Source organism: Aedes albopictus, chromosome 2 (genome assembly GCF_035046485.1).
Source record: "Aedes albopictus strain Foshan chromosome 2, AalbF5, whole genome shotgun sequence".
NCBI lineage: Eukaryota > Metazoa > Arthropoda > Insecta > Diptera > Culicidae > Aedes > Aedes albopictus.
Window position 1 is genome coordinate 276,822,208 of NC_085137.1, and position 19,804 is coordinate 276,842,011.

Consider the following 19,804-nt stretch of genomic DNA (forward strand, 5'->3'; position numbering starts at 1 on the left):
GAATTGTGTTTACCGACTCGAAGTTACCGTTCGAAAATCGCAATGCAAGGCTTAAAAATCTCTAAACTCATGGTGTACGATGTTAATCCCATTATTTTCAAGTTGGGACAAACTTATGTCGCATGGATTGTTTTGTCGCAACAAATACAGGTTGCGACATTGTCATTATTGTTGCGCGATGTTTGAATTCTGATTCACTGGGATTGCCATATCTCAGTTATGTCTCAACCGATAGTTTTCATTTTTCTGTGACGAACTACAAAACATTTCAATTTCCAAAAACTATTGAAAAAGCTCAGTGATAACTATTGATACAAAAGTTACAGATAGGTTGAATTTTGACAAAAAAAATGCACCAAGACAAAAAATTATGTAGCCAAAAATGCTGAAGTCAAATCACTATGGTGTCTTCGGCAAATATGTTTCTTGTATGATGACCAATAAATTTGCTGAAGACACCATAGCTATCTGACTTCAGCATTTTAGGCTGCACAATTTTTTGTCTTGGTGCATTTTTATTGTCAAAATTCAACCTATCTGTATCTTTTGTATCAATAGTTATCACTGAACTTTTTCAATAGTTTTTGAAAATTGAAATGTTTTGTAGTTCGTCACAGAAAAATGAAAACTATCGGTTTAGACATAACTGAGATATGGCAATCCAAAGTTGACTATTTGTATGGGAAAACGGCTTTGGTGCATTTTTATTGTCCGATACAGTATATAAATCCCGAGTAGAGGAGGTGCCAAGCATCGAATTAACCAATCAGTGACGATCGGTTAATAAGTTGTAGAAAATATGCAACATCTGCATAAGGCTCAGTGTCAGTAAGGAACACTGAAGGTTTGTTATTTGACCTTCGGTTCGCACGGGTCGGCTGGTTACAATGCACTCAGCATGGTGCAATGATTTAACGACCTGCACATGAGGAGTGCATGGGAAGCAGCTGATGCAAATGTAATTTGAGGATTTAGTTCAACAGTGAGAACGAATTTATTGTATAAAAGTTTTACAGTGAGTAATTCACTGTTTGTTTATTGTGCTTTTCTTATACAAATCAGTCAACTCATGACAAATTCTGCTCATGCATAGATTGGTTAGGTGCAATTCTATGTTGAGTTATCCATGAACTGTACTACCTAAGAAATCCATCAAACTGAAGCATCTCAAATTAATGTTTGAGCTACTTCAGATGATGTAATCATCGTAGCAATATTGCTAAATACCAGCGAGAGTTGCTGAATACAAGAGCTTGCTTGAAGGCATCGAAATGTTGAAACATACTGTTAACGTTATTCTAAGATATAGCATGCTCGAGGCACGACAGTTCATTTATAATGAAGGAAGCAAAACTGGTTTCACACGGTAACCTTTACAGAAGTTACCCTACGAAAATGAACTTTTTGAAGTAGAGCCACTTGGGCTTCGCACGCTTTTTACGCTGAAAATTGATCGAAGGTTTCCTAGCCGTAGTCACTACCCAAACTAGACTGGATTACACTCTTCAAAATCACAGCACCAAAAGGAAACATCAACGACAAACCAAGTCGGTGTCAATTGAAAATCGCCAATGGCGAAAACGCATTAAGCGAAACCGTATAGGTAGTAATGTAAGCTAATTAACAACATTTGAATAATCCCGCCCTTATTCAGCCTCAAATTTGAGACTTAAGAAGGGCAACTGATTATCTCGGAAAAACGCAAGGTCCACTGCACTATTGATCCGGTTAGCACAGTAAGGGCGTAATACTGTGGAGGACGCCCTAATTCTCCATAGGCTCCGTTAGTGGTTAGGTTTTTATTAGACCCCCCAAACCATTCCTTGGTACGGTAAGCATAAAGCCGCATAACACCATGAATTAGGGGTCACCTGTTTAGTGGACTCTTACCACTAGTGTTATTCTTAGCCAATTGAGACAACCGCTACCGACACTACACAGCTATCTAGGCTGATCGGGAAAAGAAGTTAACATTGATGGTTAACTTCCAAACGAGCCCAAACAGCCCCATACTGCTACAGCTCGGTGAACATATGCTGTCGCACGTAGCAGTCTGCTCCAGTTGGAAAATCGTTGAATATATATCACTTCCACTACTGTTCGGTGTACTGCAACGAGGCGAATTTCTTCGGTGGTCACATCTACTTCCGCTGTATCTCCTGGCCGTTCCGTAGGCCACTGACTTTCCGGATCTTGCAGAAATACTGAACCCTGGTACCAACGGCAACCCGGGTCGAATGAAGACCCCCCATTCCATTTCGTGTACGTAGCGCCATTCATCCACACTGGTTAACGACAGGATTTCGCCAACACGGAAAGACACGAACTGATGATACCGACGACTATCGGAGCGAAGTCAAGCAAGAACTGTTGCTGAATCTGACCAAAGGAAACGTTTGTGGATATCGATGCTAAGGGCTGAGCAGATGTTCTGTAGTAGACGGGAACCCATCATGACAGCCTGAAGCTCCAAACGTGGGATGGATAGCGTTCGTAGAGGTGCAACTTTTGTCTTTGCTGCAATCAATGAACACTGACTCTCTCCGTCCACCGTCGTTCTAAGGTAGGCCACACACGCACAAGCTGACACGCTCGCATCTGTGAACACATGGACCTGAATATCGCTGACTTGCTGCGGACAGAAATCCTTGAAGAAGCAGCGAGGAACGATCACTTCGTTGATCTGCCGGTACTGTTCGATCCACCTTATCCAAAGCTCACGTGGCTGGTCCGCAATAGGCTCGTCCCAGCTAGTACCTGTGTTAGCTGCCGTGCAGCGACGACCTTGCCTAAAGATCCATCCCTTCTGTACATTTCTGACGGAGCGCTAGGTACCTATCCGTCATAGGCCGTGAGTATGCATACTGAAAGATCAATCTGTCATCAAACGTGAGTATGCAAATTGAAATACCGTACAGAGAGCAAAAGAAGATAGATAGTATTCTACTGAATTGTATTTGGTAAACGAATTCCAACAATAATTACTTATTAGCTTAGTCATTATATGCTAAATTTAATGAAAACCAGTGCTAGTGACTGAACTGAATTTAATCACTTGAACTGGTAAGTCAATTCTATCAAAGTGATGAAATGCATCTAAACTATTTTCATTATTCAGGCTCTAAATACCCTTCCAACTATACCAACCCGTATTCATTATATGCCCACAGTTTTTTGGTAAGAAACATAAGACAAAAACTATAATACTTATTCGCAATAACTCACCAACATACATCAATTCAGCTTACTTGCTAAAAGCCCCACTACGAACATACGGTCAACTGAGCCTGACGTGCTAGACTTTATCGGTGAGATGCAATGTTGTTGCTCAACATGATTCCAACATAACTATGCTATGTATTTGCTTCCGTTAGATTAAACCCGCTTCGCACTAGAATCTGAGAGGCCAAAACCACTTCGAGAGTTATATTGAGGAACTAAACGTAAGTTGAGAATGATCAAACTGAGCATGAGCATGAGCATGATGATGATTGACCGCCCGCGGTTGCTCCTCTGTTATTGCAAGGACAACTGCATTTACACAAAGAACCAACAGATGATGCTTGGGATTAGCTTTCTCTTCATTGTGTAAATGCTGGAATCCCAATACTTTTCAATAAGCAATACCAGCGCCGGCCGCGAAAACGCATTAAGCGAAACCGTATAGGTAGTAATGTAAGCTAATTAACAACATTTGAATAATCCCGCCCTTATTCAGCCTCAAATTTGAGACTTAAGAAGGGCAACTGATTATCTCGGAAAAACGCAAGGTCCACTGCACTATTGATCCGGTTAGCACAGTAAGGGCGTAATACTGTGGAGGACGCCCTAATTCTCCATAGGCTCCGTTAGTGGTTAGGTTTTTATTAGACCCCCCAAACCATTCCTTGGTACGGTAAGCATAAAGCCGCATAACACCATGAATTAGGGGTCACCTGTTTAGTGGACTCTTACCACTAGTGTTATTCTTAGCCAATTGAGACAACCGCTACCGACACTACACAGCTATCTATGCCCACAGATTTTTGGTAAGAAACATAAGACAAAAACTATAATACTTATTCGCAATAACTCACCAACATACATCAATTCAGCTTACTTGCTAAAAGCCCCACTACGAACATACGGTCAACTGAGCCTGACGTGCTAGACTTTATCGGTGAGATGCAATGTTGTTGCTCAACATGATTCCAACATAACTATGCTATGTATTTGCTTCCGTTAGATTAAACCCGCTTCGCACTAGAATCTGAGAGGCCAAAACCACTTCGAGAGTTATATTGAGGAACTAAACGTAAGTTAAGAATGATCAAACTGAGCATGAGCATGAGCATGATGATGATTGACCGCCCGCGGTTGCTCCTCTGTTATTGCAAGGACAACTGCATTTACACAAAGAACCAACAGATGATGCTTGGGATTAGCTTTCTCTTCATTGTGTAAATGCTGGAATCCAAATACTTTTCAATAAGCAATACCAGCGCCGGCCGCGTCCGAATGCAGGTCAATTGAGGATAGGGAAGGAAGTGATGACATGATTCTCGCTTAGGCCAATAACCGAGGAATTCTCTGCGTTACTACGAGAAATCACTAGGAGTTTGGACAGGGGAAATGGAGATGTGTTGAGGATTTTGTCGTGGTAAACGAGTGTAATGTTTTGATTCGCGATTAATAATGCGCTCGCGAAGAAATATCCTTCTAAACCTTGGACGACGAACGCGATCTTTTGTGCCTCAAAACTCACCCTACATAAGTTATTCATTCGCAACTAAGGTGAACACAATGCTAAACATCGACGCATCTGTAGTTTGCGTTTCCGCGCGAGACAATGCTGAACGCGATCAATTCACAAGTATTAACAAAATAACACGTGATAAATAAATCAGAAAGATCTTACCGCATGGTTCGCCGTCTATCTTTTACCGACCCTCTCTTTTTCCAGAAATTCATGCAACCTTTATTTGAGTCAAAACATTTATTCATTTGGACTAAAATATTACAAATGTCGACACCGAAGATGACGAACCATTCAAATTGTTGTGTTCATGCAAAAAATTAAAGGAAATTATTTATTATCAACTAAATGTGCATTTGGAACTAGCGCCGACACATGACGTGACGAACTTTTCAATATTTGTTAGATAAATACACAAAAACCAGATCTGCAGCATCTTCCACTAACTGGCCTCGAAATTACACTGAACTGCTACAACAACACACGGGTACGACGATGTGCACATTCAAATTGTCGACGACAACGCGCCCGATCCGAATGAAAAAAGCGGCACTTCCTTTGCCTCCAAAAACACACTAAACCGCCTCGTACGAAGATGAGTACGCACACAGGACGACGACGCGATGCAACGACGAACCAAGACGGGCTGAAATGTAATCCGCTGCTGGCATCACACGACCGACTCGCACAAAAACTAGTTTTTTTTTCTCTAAAAGCACGCACACACAACGACGACGCGATGCAACGACGAACCAAGACGGACTCTCATGCAACCTTTACTATTGAGTCAAAACATTTATTCATTCTGACTAAAATATTACAAATGTCGACACCGAAGATGACAAACCATTCATATTTTTGTGTAAATGCAAAAATGAAAGAAACACATTTATTATCAACTGCTTGTGCATTGGGTACTAACGCCGACACATGACGTGACGAACTTTTCAATATTTGTTAGATAAATACACAAAAACCAGAGCAGAATTGTATAAGTCCTTTAGCATTAATTATTATTATTATTATTATGATAAAATGGAAAGAGCTCACCAATAAACATCCTTCGAAGTGTTCAGTGCGTATGTGCACCAGCATCTTCCACTAACTGGCCTCTTCTCCGAAATCACACTGAACCGCTACAACTACACACGGGAACGACGATGTGGACATTCAAATTGACGACGACGACGACGCAGCCGAATAAAAAAAGCGGCTTTTTCACTTTGCCTCAAAAATCACTCTAAACCGCCCCGTACGAAGATAAGCACAGTCAAATCTGCGACGACGACGACGCGGCAGGCCCAAATGAAAAAAAAATGTCCTCTTCACTTTGCCTCCAAAATCACGAAGATGAGCACAGTCAAATAGACGACAACGACGGACGATCCGAATGAAAGCGCGGCCTGTACACTTTGCCACCCAAAACTCACTAAATCGTCCCGTACGAAGATGAGCAGTCAAATAAACGACGACGACGACCGAATGAAAACGCGGCCTGTACACTTTGCCTCCAAAAACTCACTAAATCGCCCCGTACGAAGATTAGCAGTCAAATAGACGACGACGACGACCGAATGAAAGCGCGGCCTGTACACTTTGCCACCCAAAACTCACTAAATCGTCCCGTACGAAGATGAGCAGTCAAATAAACGACGACGACGACCGAATGAAAACGCGGCCTGTACACTTTGCCTCCAAAAACTCACTAAATCGCCCCGTACGAAGATGAGCAGTCAAATAAACGACGACGACGACCGAATGAAAACGCGGCCTGTACACTTTGCCACCAAAAACTCACTAAATCGCCCCGTACGAAGATGAGCAGTCAAATAGACGACGACGACGACCGAATGAAAACGCGGCCTGTACACTTTGCCACCAAAAACTCACTAAATCGCCCCGTACGAAGATGAGCAGTCAAATAAACGACGACGACGACCGAATGAAAACGCGGCCTGTACACTTTGCCTCCAAAAACTCACTAAATCGCCCCGTACGAAGATGAGCAGTCAAATAAACGACGATGACGACCGAATGAAAACGCGGCCTGTACACTTTGCCTCCAAAAACTCACTAAATCGCCCCGTACGAAGATTAGCAGTCAAATAGACGACGACGACGACCGAATGAAAACGCGGCCTGTGCACTTTGCCACCAAAAACTCACTAAATCGCCCCGTTCGACACCGAACCCCCGTGTGTTCATATAGGAAACGGTTCGCGTCTGCGCTGATTTGACAGAAGCGATCGCTCGCTTCAGTGGTCGACCGTTAAATTGGGGGGGGGGGGGGGGTACACTTTTGAATCGCCACTGTCACGTCGGTTCGTCGGTGCTCCTATTACTGTTCTCCCGGAGCAAAATCTATTTAGTTATTAAGAAATGGATTTAATAGTTTATAAGTTGATACAACCGTAAGTAAAAACAAAACCTTTATAATGTCCCACAGGAAAATTATATTCTCCCAAAACCGAGCAGATCGTGTTTTAATTTGTCGGTCGGAGAATAATCATTTCGAAAACCGATTCCCGTTGAAACGAATTTCAACAGCATATAATTTTCGTTTATCGGACGAGTTGAGTGTGATGCCGAGTCGCGGGTGTATCAAGTCGGGTGCGAAGGGGGATAAAGGCGCGCGAAAAATGTCAGATGAAGGTGGTGCGGTTGGTGGTCAAAGTGCTGGTGGTGGTGAGATTCAAAATGTGGTAGTAGTGGATGAAACGTTGGAAGGTCATTCGTGTAAGACGTGCAAAGGAGCGGACACCAAGATGATTGTTCAGTGTGACAAATGCGATGGGTGGTTCCATTTTTCCTGCGTGGGTGTTTCTGAAGATATTGCCGACAAGAGCTGGAGCTGTACAAACTGCGTTACAGCGACATGGATCCAGCGAACTAAGGCAACTTCAGACAACGGCACCAAACAGGACGAGGACAACTTGGAGCGCAGGTCAACCAGGAGCCAGCCAATTGGTCACATCGTTACTAGCACGCGCACCAATCTAGTGATTCCTCCAGGAAATGAAGTCCATAAAGCTGCTTCCTAATATTTAAATCCCGTTAGCAGCGTTCAAAAATCCTCTTCAAAAGTGGTGACTGATCAAACGAAGGCCGATCAGCAGAAGCAACAGCGGGAGCTCACTAACAGAGAAAAACGGAAAGCAGATCTTCTGGTCGAGGACGCAATGAAAGCCTTGTCGGAGGTTTCTTTTTCTTCGTCGCAGAAGTCAGCGGTTAGTCGTGCAAGGCTTCAGCTTATGCGGCTACAGGAGGAAAGAGAATTCCAGCAGCAGCAAGAAGAGCGCCGAAGAATCGCCGAAGAAAAAGCTACACAAGAACATCGAAAGTACCTGGAGGAGAAGTATCGGTTGCTTGAAGAGGCGTTGAGCGAGAAAAGTTCGAGGAGAAGTGAAAACGGATCGAAGAGCTGCAGTGAAGCTTCAAGTCGAATGATCGACTGGGTACAGAAAACCAGCCAGATGCAGCAGATCGTACCAGATGTGAGTGGTCTTAGTAGGGATAGACCACATACCCCCGTTGATACCATGGAGCCAACGCAAATCACTGGGCGGTTCGTACAGCCACGAATTCGTTTCGAACCAAACGCCCATACTGGTTTCACCAGTAATATAGAAACTGGTCAACAATTCGATCTGCGTTCAGCGATTCAGTCGACTCACACAGGAGCAGCAACGACCGCAGCTGCAAGGCGGCCACCGCCTCGGCCACCGCAGCCCAATCACTTCCGTCAGGGAGGAATGCCATCAAATCCTAACGGCGATCCCCTCACCTGGTCATCCAGACCCCCATTCAATTCCACTACATTTGATGGACAGGTTCTGGCTCCACCGGCCTGGTCTACCGGTGTTCACCATCGGAACCCTCAGAGTGGCATCCGAGGCTTGCACGGACTGTCTCAGGAGGAGTCTCAAGATGAATTTCAGCTTTCTCGATCCCAAGTGGCAGCCAGACAAGCAGTACCGAGGGATTTGCCAACGTTTTCCGGTAATCCAGAAGAATGGCCGATATTTCTGTCGATGTACAACCGTACGACCACGATGTGCGGGTTCAACGAGGAGGAGAACCTGCAAAATAGCCTGAAAGGCAAGGCCTACGAAGCGGTAAAGAGTCGGCTGATGTTCCCTGGAAACGTTTCAGGCATTCTGTCGACCCTTAAGATGCTATTCGGGCAACCCGAAGTCATTATTCAATCGCTAATTGAGAAAGTGAGCTCTCTACCAGCCATCAGGGAAGACAAACTGGATACACTGGTTGATTTTGCCGTACACGTGCAGAACTTCTGTGCCACCGTAGACGCGTGTGGACTGCAGGAGTATATGTACAATATCACGATGCTACACCAGATAGTCAGCAAGCTGCCATCGTCGCTCAAGCTCAACTGGGCGCAGCATCGTCTAATGGAACCCACGGCCAACCTGGCGACCTTCAGTAGGTGGATTTATAGCTTGACAGAAGCGGCAAGCATCGTCACCTTCTCGCCGCCGGTGCAGCATGAAAAACTTTCCCGAAATGAGGTTCACGGTTCAAAAAAGGGAAATTGTAACGATAATTGTTGCAAGCACTGTGCGCAAAATCTGCTTGCCTCTGATTGGTTATTAAAATATAAGTGTTCCCGTCAACCACAAACTTTTGCGTCTCAAAGTAGGTAGGAAAGCCTCCGCGCAAATGATATAAATAGAGGCCTCATAACGCAAACCGAGATCATTGTGTGCAAACCTGTGACGAAGAACAGTCCAGCCTCCAGAGCAGCTAGCAGAGCAGATCCTACCTGCAGAGGAGCACAGTGGTTGTGTGTCCAGCAACCGTGCTGAAGCCGACGAGGGATCCAGACGAGGTCCAGTCAAGCAGCAACCAGCCTACCTGCAACCCCAACGAAGCCGGCGGCACCGAGGTGGAGTTCAACTCGCTGAGGGCCTGGTTTCTCAAATTGTAATTTTTATTGCATGAAACCAGAAGAAGAGTTATATTCAGGTTATTTTTCCCAACTAGTTGCCACCCCACCATACGTGTGAACTTTTGGTTGCATCGATTTTGTACAGCAAGCTGCAGATATCCTGAGCTACTTGCAAGTGAAAGAGAAGATTTGTGCACGTGACTACAAACCGACGTAAGTCATCCTGTGTGTGAACCAAAGCTGTGTGTAGTAATTGCGACCTTTTCGTACAGTGCCCTGAAACGCAGTCAATTTATATTGTATCCTGGAAGACCCGACTGACCGGCGGACCAGTGCAGATCGTTGTTGCTGTCTGTTCCTGCCTCGCGTGAATAGGTCGTCGCGGAAAACCAGATAAGTGGCATGCATGCATGAAAAACAGTGAAAGCCAGTAATCGTGCACGAACTTTTAACTTTCTGGCAAATAGTTTGCGCGTAGTTAGAATACCACCTAGATTTGTAAGCTAAAAATGCGAATAAGTTTTTCGAATAATTGGCCAATATACGCAGTGGTTTAATGTGGGTGAGATCACTTTTTGATGAATATAGTAGTTTTTTTTTTTTGGTGTGTTTAATTAACTTTGTTTTATTATTTTGTGCAACGGTGTTTTGAGCAGCTTCTCTATTAAATCAAGTGTGGTCGGATCTACGACTGGCCGACAGCTAGCGGGCAACCTAAATTGAGGTTCCGGCAATCCAACTTTTGGCGCTTGAGCTGGAATTTTTTCCAACGAGATTTTGCTGCAATTCGGGCATTCGTTATTTTTGCTGGAGGTTTCTGTGGTCCCACCGGGAAAAAACGTTACAAAATGCGTATCTCAACGCCCACTCTGAAGCTTCCGAGGAGAACAAGAATGCTTCGTCTAAGGAACACGCGAAACCAGCGCTGGCGGAACAGGTTTGCCCAATCTGTAAGGGCACTTGCAAATCCGCCGACAAGTGTAAGCGCTTCGTCGAGTTATCCAGAGAATCACGCTGGGCAGCTATCAGGGAGTTTGGTCTGTGTAGAACCTGTCTGCGGATTCACAAGGGAAACTGCAACGCCAAACCGTGCGGTAAAAATGGGTGTACCTATCGGCATCACGAGCTGCTGCACAACGATTCGAAGGAAAAGCCTCAGAATACCGCCGCCCCAGTTGCAGCTGGAAACGAAAGCAAGCCATCTGCTCCACCTTGTCCAAATCCATCTGGATGCAATACTCACCAAACAGCCGCCAGCTCTACGCTGTTTCGCTACCTCCCTGTCGTATTGTACGGTAAAACGACCGTAGTTCATACGTACGCCTTCTTGGACGAGGGCTCCGAGCTAACCCTGCTTGATCAAGAGCTGGCTAATCTGCTAGAGCTGGATGGTGCCAAACGACCGCTATGCCTGCGTTGGACGGGAGGAACGGAACGCTGTGAACCGGATTCCCGAGCATACAATCTTCAAATCGCTGGAGCTAAGGAAAGAAGCAAACGGTTGGATATCAACGACATACGAACGGTGAAGGAACTTAAGCTACCATCGCAAACATTGGATATGACCAAATTTTCCCAGGAGTATTCACATCTCCGAGATCTGCCGATCGACTCCTACCGAGATGTACGACCACGCATACTGATCGGAACCAAGCACGCCCACCTTGGCCTCGTCTTGAAAAGTCGAGAGGGAGAATTCGGGCAGCCGATAGCAGTGAAGTCACGGCTGGGTTGGACCATCTGTGGAGGACAAGACAGTGATCGTGGAACAAGTCTTCACCACCAGGCTTGTCCGCACTCAGCGCATCAAAATTCTGCTCTTTTCATTTACATGCCCTAAACCATCAAATTTATTCAATCTTTCTATCTTACCTGATAGAAGGATGTTGAAATATCCTAAATGTCATTTAGAACTGTCAAAAAATCGCACCGCAGTGCCACACTGTGCGCGCAAAGAGAATTTCACCCGGGTGAATTCACCCCAGTGAATTTCTCTTTGCACGCTCAGTGCGGCACTTGGGTGCGATTTTTTGACAGTTCGATATGACATTTAGGATATTCAAACATCCTTCTATCAGGTCAAATAGGAAGATTTGATTAATACGATGGTTTTGGTGGTGTAAATCAAAAGAGCAGAATTTTCATGCGTTCAGTGCGGACAAGCCTGTTCACCACTACAGCTTTCACATCTGTCCGTGTAACACCGAAGCAGATAAGGATCTACACCAAGCGATAAAGGACTACTTTTCCCTCGACAGCCTAGGAGTCATCAAACCGGACAAATTGCTGTTATCTGCCGAAGATGAACGGGCTCTCATGCTGCTACAGTCACCAATGCACCGCCGGGAAGGACGATACGAATCCGGCCTTCTCTGGCGATACGTCGAGACCCGTCTACCGGATAGTCGATCCATGGCGCTGCTACGGTTCCAATGCCTAAAGAAGCGAATGCATAAAGAGCCAGAGCTGCAAACAACCTTGCAGGGAAAAATTGACGAGTACTTAGCCAAAGGCTACATCAGGCTGCTCAACGATGAGGAAGTAAACCAAAAAGTACTGCGCCGATGGTATTTACCGGTTTTCCCCGTGACCAATCCGAATAAACCCGGAAAGGTGCGGATAGTGTGGGATGCCGCGGCATGCGCCTACGGCACATCGCTCAACTAGGCTCTTCTCAAAGGACCAGACCTACTTTGCTCCCTCCTCACTATTCTGCTCCAGTTCCGAGAACGTCGCATCGCCCTCACCGGTGATATACGTGAAATGTTTCACCAGGTGTTGATGCGTACCGAAGACCAATTCTGCCAGTGTTTCTATTGGATGAACGTACGTGGAGAAACTGAGGTGTATGTCATGCAGGTTATGACCTTTGGAGCGTGCTCCCCAACCACTGCACAGTTCGTGAAGAACGCAAATGCCGACCGTTTCGCATGCGACTATCCAGCAGCACATCAAGCCATCACGAAGTCCCACTACGTCGACGATATGCTGGTTAGCGTGGACACCGAAGAGCAGGCCATCCAGCTGGCTAAGGATGTTAGGCACGTCCACCAGTAAGGCGGGTTTGAGATTCGGAACTGGATCAGTAACTCAAGTAGGGTGCTGGCAGCGCTGCAAGAAGTAGATACCGACGAGAAATGCCTCGACCTGTCTTCCGAATTGGCCACAGAGAAAGTTTTAGGCATGTGGTGGAACACGACCGACGACGTCTTCACCTACAAAGTGGGATGGAACCGATACGATCCGGCTTTGTTAAGAGATGAACGCAGGCCAACGAAACGGGAAGTTCTTCGCGTCTTGATGACCATCTTCGACCCGCTTGGTCTAATTTCCCACTTCTTGTCGTATCTAAAGATTCTGCTACAGCAAATCTGGCGATCCGGCGTACGATGGGATGACGAAATCGACAACGACGCCTACGACAAATGGCTTACTTGGTTGAAAGTGCTCCCACGCGTCGAACATGTGAAGATTCCCCGGTGCTACAACTCCGAGTTCCTTACAAACGAAGCCGACGAAGTTCAGCTGCACACGATGGTGGATGCTAGCGAGAACGGCACGGCCGCAGTTTGCTATCTCCGTTTTGTCCACAAGGGAGCCGCTTCCTGCTCCATAGTCGCAGCCAAATGTCGAGTTGCTCCGCTCAAGTTCACGTCGATACCACGGTTGGAACTCGAAGCGGCTGTAGTTGGCGCCCGACTATCGCATACCGTCCAAAAGGCGCTAAGCTTCAAGATCCATCGGAAGCTGTACTGGTCGGATTCCAGAGACGTCCTCTGCTGGATCAACTCGGACCACCGACGTTACAGTCCATACGTGGGTCACAGGATTAGCGAAATACTAGAAACATCCGAAATGAACGAATGGCGATGGGTGCCGGGCAAGCAAAATCCTGCCGACGACGCCACCAAGTGGAATACTCTACCAGAATTGACGCCCAAAGACAGGTGGTTTAAAGGTGCAGACTTTCTCTGGTGCCCTGAAGAGGACTGGCCGAAGTCGCCCAACCGCCAGGATTTGACTGACAATGAATTACGTCCGTCGCTTGCAGCACCCCACGTTTCTTCGGAACCAGTACTCCGCCTTGATGACTATTCGTCATGGGAGAGACTACGCAAAGCAGTCGCATTTGTTCACCGATTCGCCGATAACTGTCGGCACCGATGTCGAGGAACTCCGAAGGCTACAGGTCCACTTGCAACGAAGGAGCTGCTGACGGCAGAGCGTTCCCTGATTCGACTTTGTCAACTGGAATCCTACCCTGACGAGATAGCGATGCTGCAAAACCCATATCAAAATCCAAATAGAACTACGAGTATACCGAAGTCCAGCTCACTATACCAGCTGACACCCTGGCTGGATGAGAACGGAATTTTGCGCATGCGAACCCGCATAGCTGCATGTAACTACGCCACAGATGATTCCAAGAAACCAATCATCCTTCCGCAAAAACACCAAACCACCCGCCTGATCGTAGCATATTATCACCGCAAATACCATCACCTCAACCACGAGACTGTGGTAAATGAAATTCGACAAAAATTTCGCATTCCCCGCTTGCGCGTGTGCTACCAACAAGTGCGCAAGAATTGCCAGCAATGCAAAAACCAGCAAGCAGCCCCAAATCCACCCCTCATGGCCGATCTTCCACCCGCCCGTTTTGCAGCGTTTTCACGACCGTTCACGCACGTCGGGATCGACTATTTCGGTCCAATGGAGGTCATCATCGGCAGAAGAGTAGAGAAGCGGTGGGTCATGCTCGCCACTTGTTTGACCATCCGAGCGATCCACTTAGAAGTCGTGCACTCCCTCAACACGAGTTCCTGCCTTGGGGAACTCCGACGGACGTGTTTTTAAGTTCGCTGTATACATTATTGGCGACTACGTACTGTAGTCTGGATGACAAATAACTTCTTATCAAGTTGTTGGCAGCTCCTCATACAACATAATAATCTAATTTACGCAATACTGAGATGAATGTCCTCTAGGGTAAAATCTCAAAAAAAAAAAAAAAGTTTACGCAATAGGATTTCGTGGTCGATGGTATGTGGTAACGATCTTAAAGGACCGAGGTTAATAGCACGCGCGCTGCGAAAGGAAATGATCTGTCCGTGAGCATGCTAGCAGAGAGACTGAGGATATGCGCAACGAAGTGTGTAGGCCGAAATCAATAAGGTGTTCACGAGGCACGCACGAAGTTTGAACGAATAATAATTGAGGCTCTACCACATCCCCTTTTCCTTATTTTTAGTTTTATGCATCATATAAGTAAATGCAATTTATATGAAAATAAGATCAAACAAATGTTTGCTCTCAGCTGAATATTTCTTGGCCTTCTCATCACAACGTGTTCGGAGTCACCACTGATCACATCACCTAAATGGTCGTATTAAAACAGTAAATATATTTTTTTTTAGCTAACACCCTTATCCATTAAATCTACGTGCATGTCTCTTCCGGCTATTTCCAACAGTATAATATCAATAGTGACAGTAACATAAAGGCAAGGCTATATCTCTCCATTAATCTTCATATAAACAGCATAAATCTAATTTCAATTATAAATAATTTATCCAAAAAAAAAACAACTCTGTTGTGATACATCAATTGAACAAAATTAAGTTCTATTATTTTAATAAATTGTGTTATGAAGATGGGTTAAAACCTTCGCGTTTGCCCAGGTGACAGTATTTTAGAATTTTAACTATCGATCCTTTTTTTTTTTGACAATGTTTGAGGTAACCGATATAAATTTCTAAACGATGATTAGAAAATTGTACAAATTCGTTACATATGAACTCACACATGAACAAACTGACACAATTGTGGCTCAAATGTCATGTTTGAACACATGTTTGTTGGCATCTAGGTTGGCATACATTTTGTGTACCTCCCATTCTAAACCATCACTTAGTTGACAATCTTCTTGTAACATAGCGGGCTATTTAAACATGTTTTCAATCTGAAGCAAATATTCATAACGATGCCGTTAGGTAATCTTCAAGATCCAATATAAATGGCATGACACATGTTCCATTGAACACCTGCTATAGGCCTTTGAATAGCGATTCAAACTCCAAACTCTAAATGCAGTATAAAGCCGTTACTCAGTTGAAAGCTGGATATCAGCCAAAGACTCTCGCATTTCGGGAATTTACAATGAAGCGCCACAACATTTGTCCACAACGTAACATTTTATGCGAATACATATCACAGCTACTTCCTAACTCTTCGCGGCCGAAAAGCGATGAAACTGAGCATAACAAACATGTTCGAGACCAACACAGTTTGTTTAACATTTACAATTACTCTTATATCCTTATTGGTGGATTATTTTAAGGGTAGAACAGGCTACAAAGAGAATACTTGTATTCCATTGGAGCAATCACGATTCATTGCAATAGACCATGCTGTTGAAACATTTTCTCCTTCATATTCAAAATGTATAACCAGTGCAATTAAATTTCATAGCTCAATGTATTGTTTGTCCCATACTGCTAAAATTAATTGGTATATACCTTTTTTTAGAATAGCTAGTTTTTCTTAAATCCTAGAAGACGTACACTGATTATCACGGATAAGATCTGTTGATTTTGGAACTGAAACCGCTCAACGACGTTTGAAACACATAATTCTTAGTTCAGATTCGTGTATGTTTGTTTTTCTGTAATACAGCTATCTACTTAACACCCACTAGCAACACTGTTTTACGAAACAAACTTTCATTTACACTCCAGGTGTACAGCTTACTTTGTAGTTGAAAAATGAATATCATACATATTCTACACGAGCGAGGAATGTCGAAAATAGTCGCTTCTCCAAAAACGAATAAACATTACATATACAAAACGATCATCTTCTAAGCTATATTTTTGTACATCAAAATTCAATTCCAGATAAAATTGTATTTTTGTCTTCAATTGGCATCTATTCTATTAGTACTCCTTTCGACCTTTTCAACTGTTGTAATTAGACAACTTATAAAGCGGTAAATGTATATCTAATCTTCAAAACGATACACTATTGAACGGAGATGATCAATGATCTATACATATTATTTTATTTCTGTATGACAACTTTTGGGGACAACTTTCTATGACCATTATTATAAACAAAGCAAATTTTAGCGTTTCATTCGATTACTATTTGTTTTGTGGTTGCACAATCAATATACAACTCTGAAATATAACGTTGTTCAAGAAACAGAGTAAAAAGCATTTTTGTAAAAAGAAATGATAAACAGCATTTTGTTTTTCATGACTCATCAATATCAATATCAATGACAACTCTAATATTGTATAATCTGTTCTTTTTACAATACCTGTCCTATAAGTGCTGTAAAATGTATTCACGTAGATATTTTTTCCGGATACACATCAAATTTATTTTCATCTAACAGATAAATTTTGGCACGCTCTTTTTTTATTTTTTAAAGGCTGTCCAAACCTATTTAGGGAACAGTGTTTCAATTTTTACTCTACTCAAAATAGAGGGTTTAAGAAAGGAAGCATTTTGATCCGTCCGCTTTAAATAGTATAGGATTGAATAGGATATGCTTTCACTACATATCATTTGGTACTGTTGCTCACACATCACATCATTCAACTCAACGATTGAATTTTACGCATCATTGTGTTACGTTTAAGTATTTAGCCTAGGAATATGAAGTCTAAATTCATGAATTTATACCCGAAATCTAGAAAACTCAATAAACATGTATATTGATAATTAAAATGCGCCACAAGGGAATACATGTTCTAGCTTGAACATGAGAAAAGAAAGAAAATTTGCCTGCAAATCGCTGGCACGTACCTTCACCGTTGCCACACATACACCAATCAGACACTATTTCCGCTGGCATCAGAACATCTATAGGTCCTCGTCGTAGGCGGTCACATAGTGTCCGAAACAGCAGAAAGCCCGTTTTACAAGTGGTGAGACGCTGAAAACCCATTCGGCAAGATTCATAAGTTGAACATGATTCGCAGCAGAATTGCGCATAACACGAACCCTGAAAACTTCCGCAGATCCCTTCCGACCGATCAAGACCGTTCAACAACGTGCTCGACGAGGGACGGGCTTCGCTGGGTAATCGGAGAGAATCCGTTGAAAAGATGGAGAAACCATGGGCATCACCTGGTCACCACAATATTACGTTTTTTCGCAGATCTCTAGTCCTCAGACGAAACCTACAGACAGGACGCACGTCCACGCTGTCCGCGGTACCATCATCGGCACGGTGGTGTATCGAGGCTAGACGCCGAGGCTAGGGCGGGCCAACCTACAGTAACGATAACAGATCTTCGAGGGCAGAAAACCTGTCTAACACGTGAGTGCGATGTCGATCCGAAGTAGACTTGCTTTATCAAAACGATTTCTTTCTCCAGTGCTCGAATCTCAGCATTACCGGGAAGCTCCAACAATTGCACGTTTCCGATCGACATAGGAAAGAACGAAGGCGAGGTAATTCCATTAAGCTAAATTTGCATCACGTGAAAGTTCTCACGATCAGTTCCGACTTCCAAACAGGTCCAGGATAGAACGATCACCCTACACGGGAACTCACTGGCACCCCATATTGACACCAAGCAGTCGCGGCAAGAGCGAGAATCGTGTACGCCCCAGCAATCGTGTATATGCAGATCCACACACACACAACGAACGAAGCCTTCCTACTGTAGGAGGTAAGTCGTGGACGCGCCCGCTATGTACGACCAAGAGTAATGTGTTTTCTGCCTCAGGGCTTTGTTTGCAGGCGTCGGTTCGGTAGTGCATCACGAGAGTGAGGTGTGTAGTGTCGCCGGGATCCACGATACAGCGCGGTGTTCGAGAAATTAACCGTCGTCGTGTGGGGACGGAGAAAAACACGACGCTGGCAGTGGTTGCTGAGACGTGAGAGTGCATTCGCGAGATTGTGGGTCGTGTGATGACCGTGAGCCAGGTCGATACGGAGGAATAGTGGTGTGAGTGAGCGCCGAATACAGCTTCAACTTCAGCCGTGGTGTTGCATGGTGGTGAGTGACGCGGCAGACGGCGAGTGGCGATGCATGCGAGCGACGGTGCGGCAAGCCGAGAGAGCGACGTGCAGTTGCAGTAGAGGATTAAGCACACTAGTTGTAACATTTCAGTTGATTAATATACTCGTGAACAGATCCATTTTCTAGTTGATTGTATGGTATATTTACATCTCCAACAATTACACAAGATGCCTCACGATTCTGCAACGCTAGTATGGATTCCAGTTTGTCCAAGTATTCAGTGGTTCTATATGAGGGTGGTTTGTAAACAGCATGTACTTGAAGGCTTGCGCCCATCCCATGTAGACGTAGATTGATATGGTGCAGCCCTCGACTATGGGTATTGCAAACAGTGTCGAAAACTATTGAATCTCTTACAAATACTGCTAATCCACCACCTCGACTATCTGGTCTACAGGAAAAAGCGCTCTTATAACCATCAATTTGATAATGCTGCACTCTATCCTTCTTGATCCAAGTTTCTCCTAGGGCAACAACATCAATAGGGTTGGGGTACAATGTTAGAATTTCCGAATGGTCGAACTTATCTGGATCATTCATTCTTCGGATATTGAACTGCAGAATTCTTAGGCGGTAAGCTCCACAGCGTACTAGACGCCAATCACGTATTATCCACGATTTTCTTAAGTACCAAACGGTATTATCCTTGATTTTAATCTGAGATTTATCTTTAGTACGCCGATTTCGGCGCACTAAAATTAAATCTCGGATTTACAAGAACTGGCTACGTGCGGAAATAAATTGGCACCGCATGCTACGCCATCACGTAGAAACGTCAAAGAAAAACAAAACAAATCAAAAAACAACAAGTCTGTGCTGCTGACCGATGCTTTCGGAAAATACCCTTCAAATATTCCTGAGGATGGACTTGGACGTACGCCGTGATTAGCGATTCAACCGGGAATTTTCTTTCCCGTTGGATGTGCAGAGGAGATTTGAAAGGCAGTGGCTACAAAGTTTTCTCCTCACATGTGATTGAAAACGTCGTCAGAGATCCCGTTGGTTTCAATGCTAGCTACGGGAACGAACGTCGTGGATTGCAGTACGATCAGTGATGTTTTCGAAGGCATAATCGGGGGATTTGTTGCTGGCCAGGCACCTGGTAAATCGACAGCAGTTTGA

The 19,804-nt window shown here is 44.4% G+C and overlaps 2 protein-coding genes across 6 annotated transcripts in view; both read left to right on the forward strand.

Annotated features, from left to right (window-relative positions):
• The first annotated feature begins 11 nt into the window (after nt 1–11).
• On the forward strand, nt 12–11,421 carry LOC109406809 (uncharacterized). Of its 4 annotated transcripts, none has more exons than XM_062851833.1 (3): nt 12–3,177; nt 3,244–3,308; nt 3,375–11,421. In XM_062851833.1, the coding sequence occupies exon 3, from the start codon at nt 7,915–7,917 to the stop codon at nt 9,397–9,399; it is 1,485 nt and encodes a 494-aa protein (XP_062707817.1). In that variant the 5' UTR covers nt 12–3,177; nt 3,244–3,308; nt 3,375–7,914; the 3' UTR covers nt 9,400–11,421. The 4 variants fall into 4 exon arrangements, with proteins under 4 accessions (XP_062707817.1, XP_062707816.1, XP_062707815.1 ...); XM_062851832.1 differs by having other exon boundaries at nt 12–3,063; nt 3,119–3,177; nt 3,244–11,421; XM_062851831.1 differs by having other exon boundaries at nt 12–4,773; nt 4,826–11,421.
• A 396-nt stretch (nt 11,422–11,817) lies between these two features.
• The window catches only part of LOC109408309 (uncharacterized), a 105,454-nt gene continuing 97,467 nt past the window's right edge, over nt 11,818–19,804 (forward strand). The window contains exons 1-2 of one of the 2 annotated variants that reach the window (XM_062854969.1): nt 11,818–17,973; nt 18,032–18,328. In XM_062854969.1, the coding sequence (XP_062710953.1) occupies nt 12,828–14,501 (1,674 nt within the window). In that variant the 5' untranslated portion in view covers nt 11,818–12,827 and the 3' untranslated portion in view covers nt 14,502–17,973; nt 18,032–18,328. Of the gene's footprint in view, nt 18,329–19,804 lie in introns of both variants that reach the window. The other variant, XM_062854968.1, reaches the window with a different exon arrangement.

Coding starts and splice junctions, on each gene's coding strand:
- LOC109406809 (XM_062851831.1), top strand. CDS start 7,915: ATGAAAGCCTTGTCGGAGGTTTCTTTTTCTTCGTCGCAGAAGTCAGCG.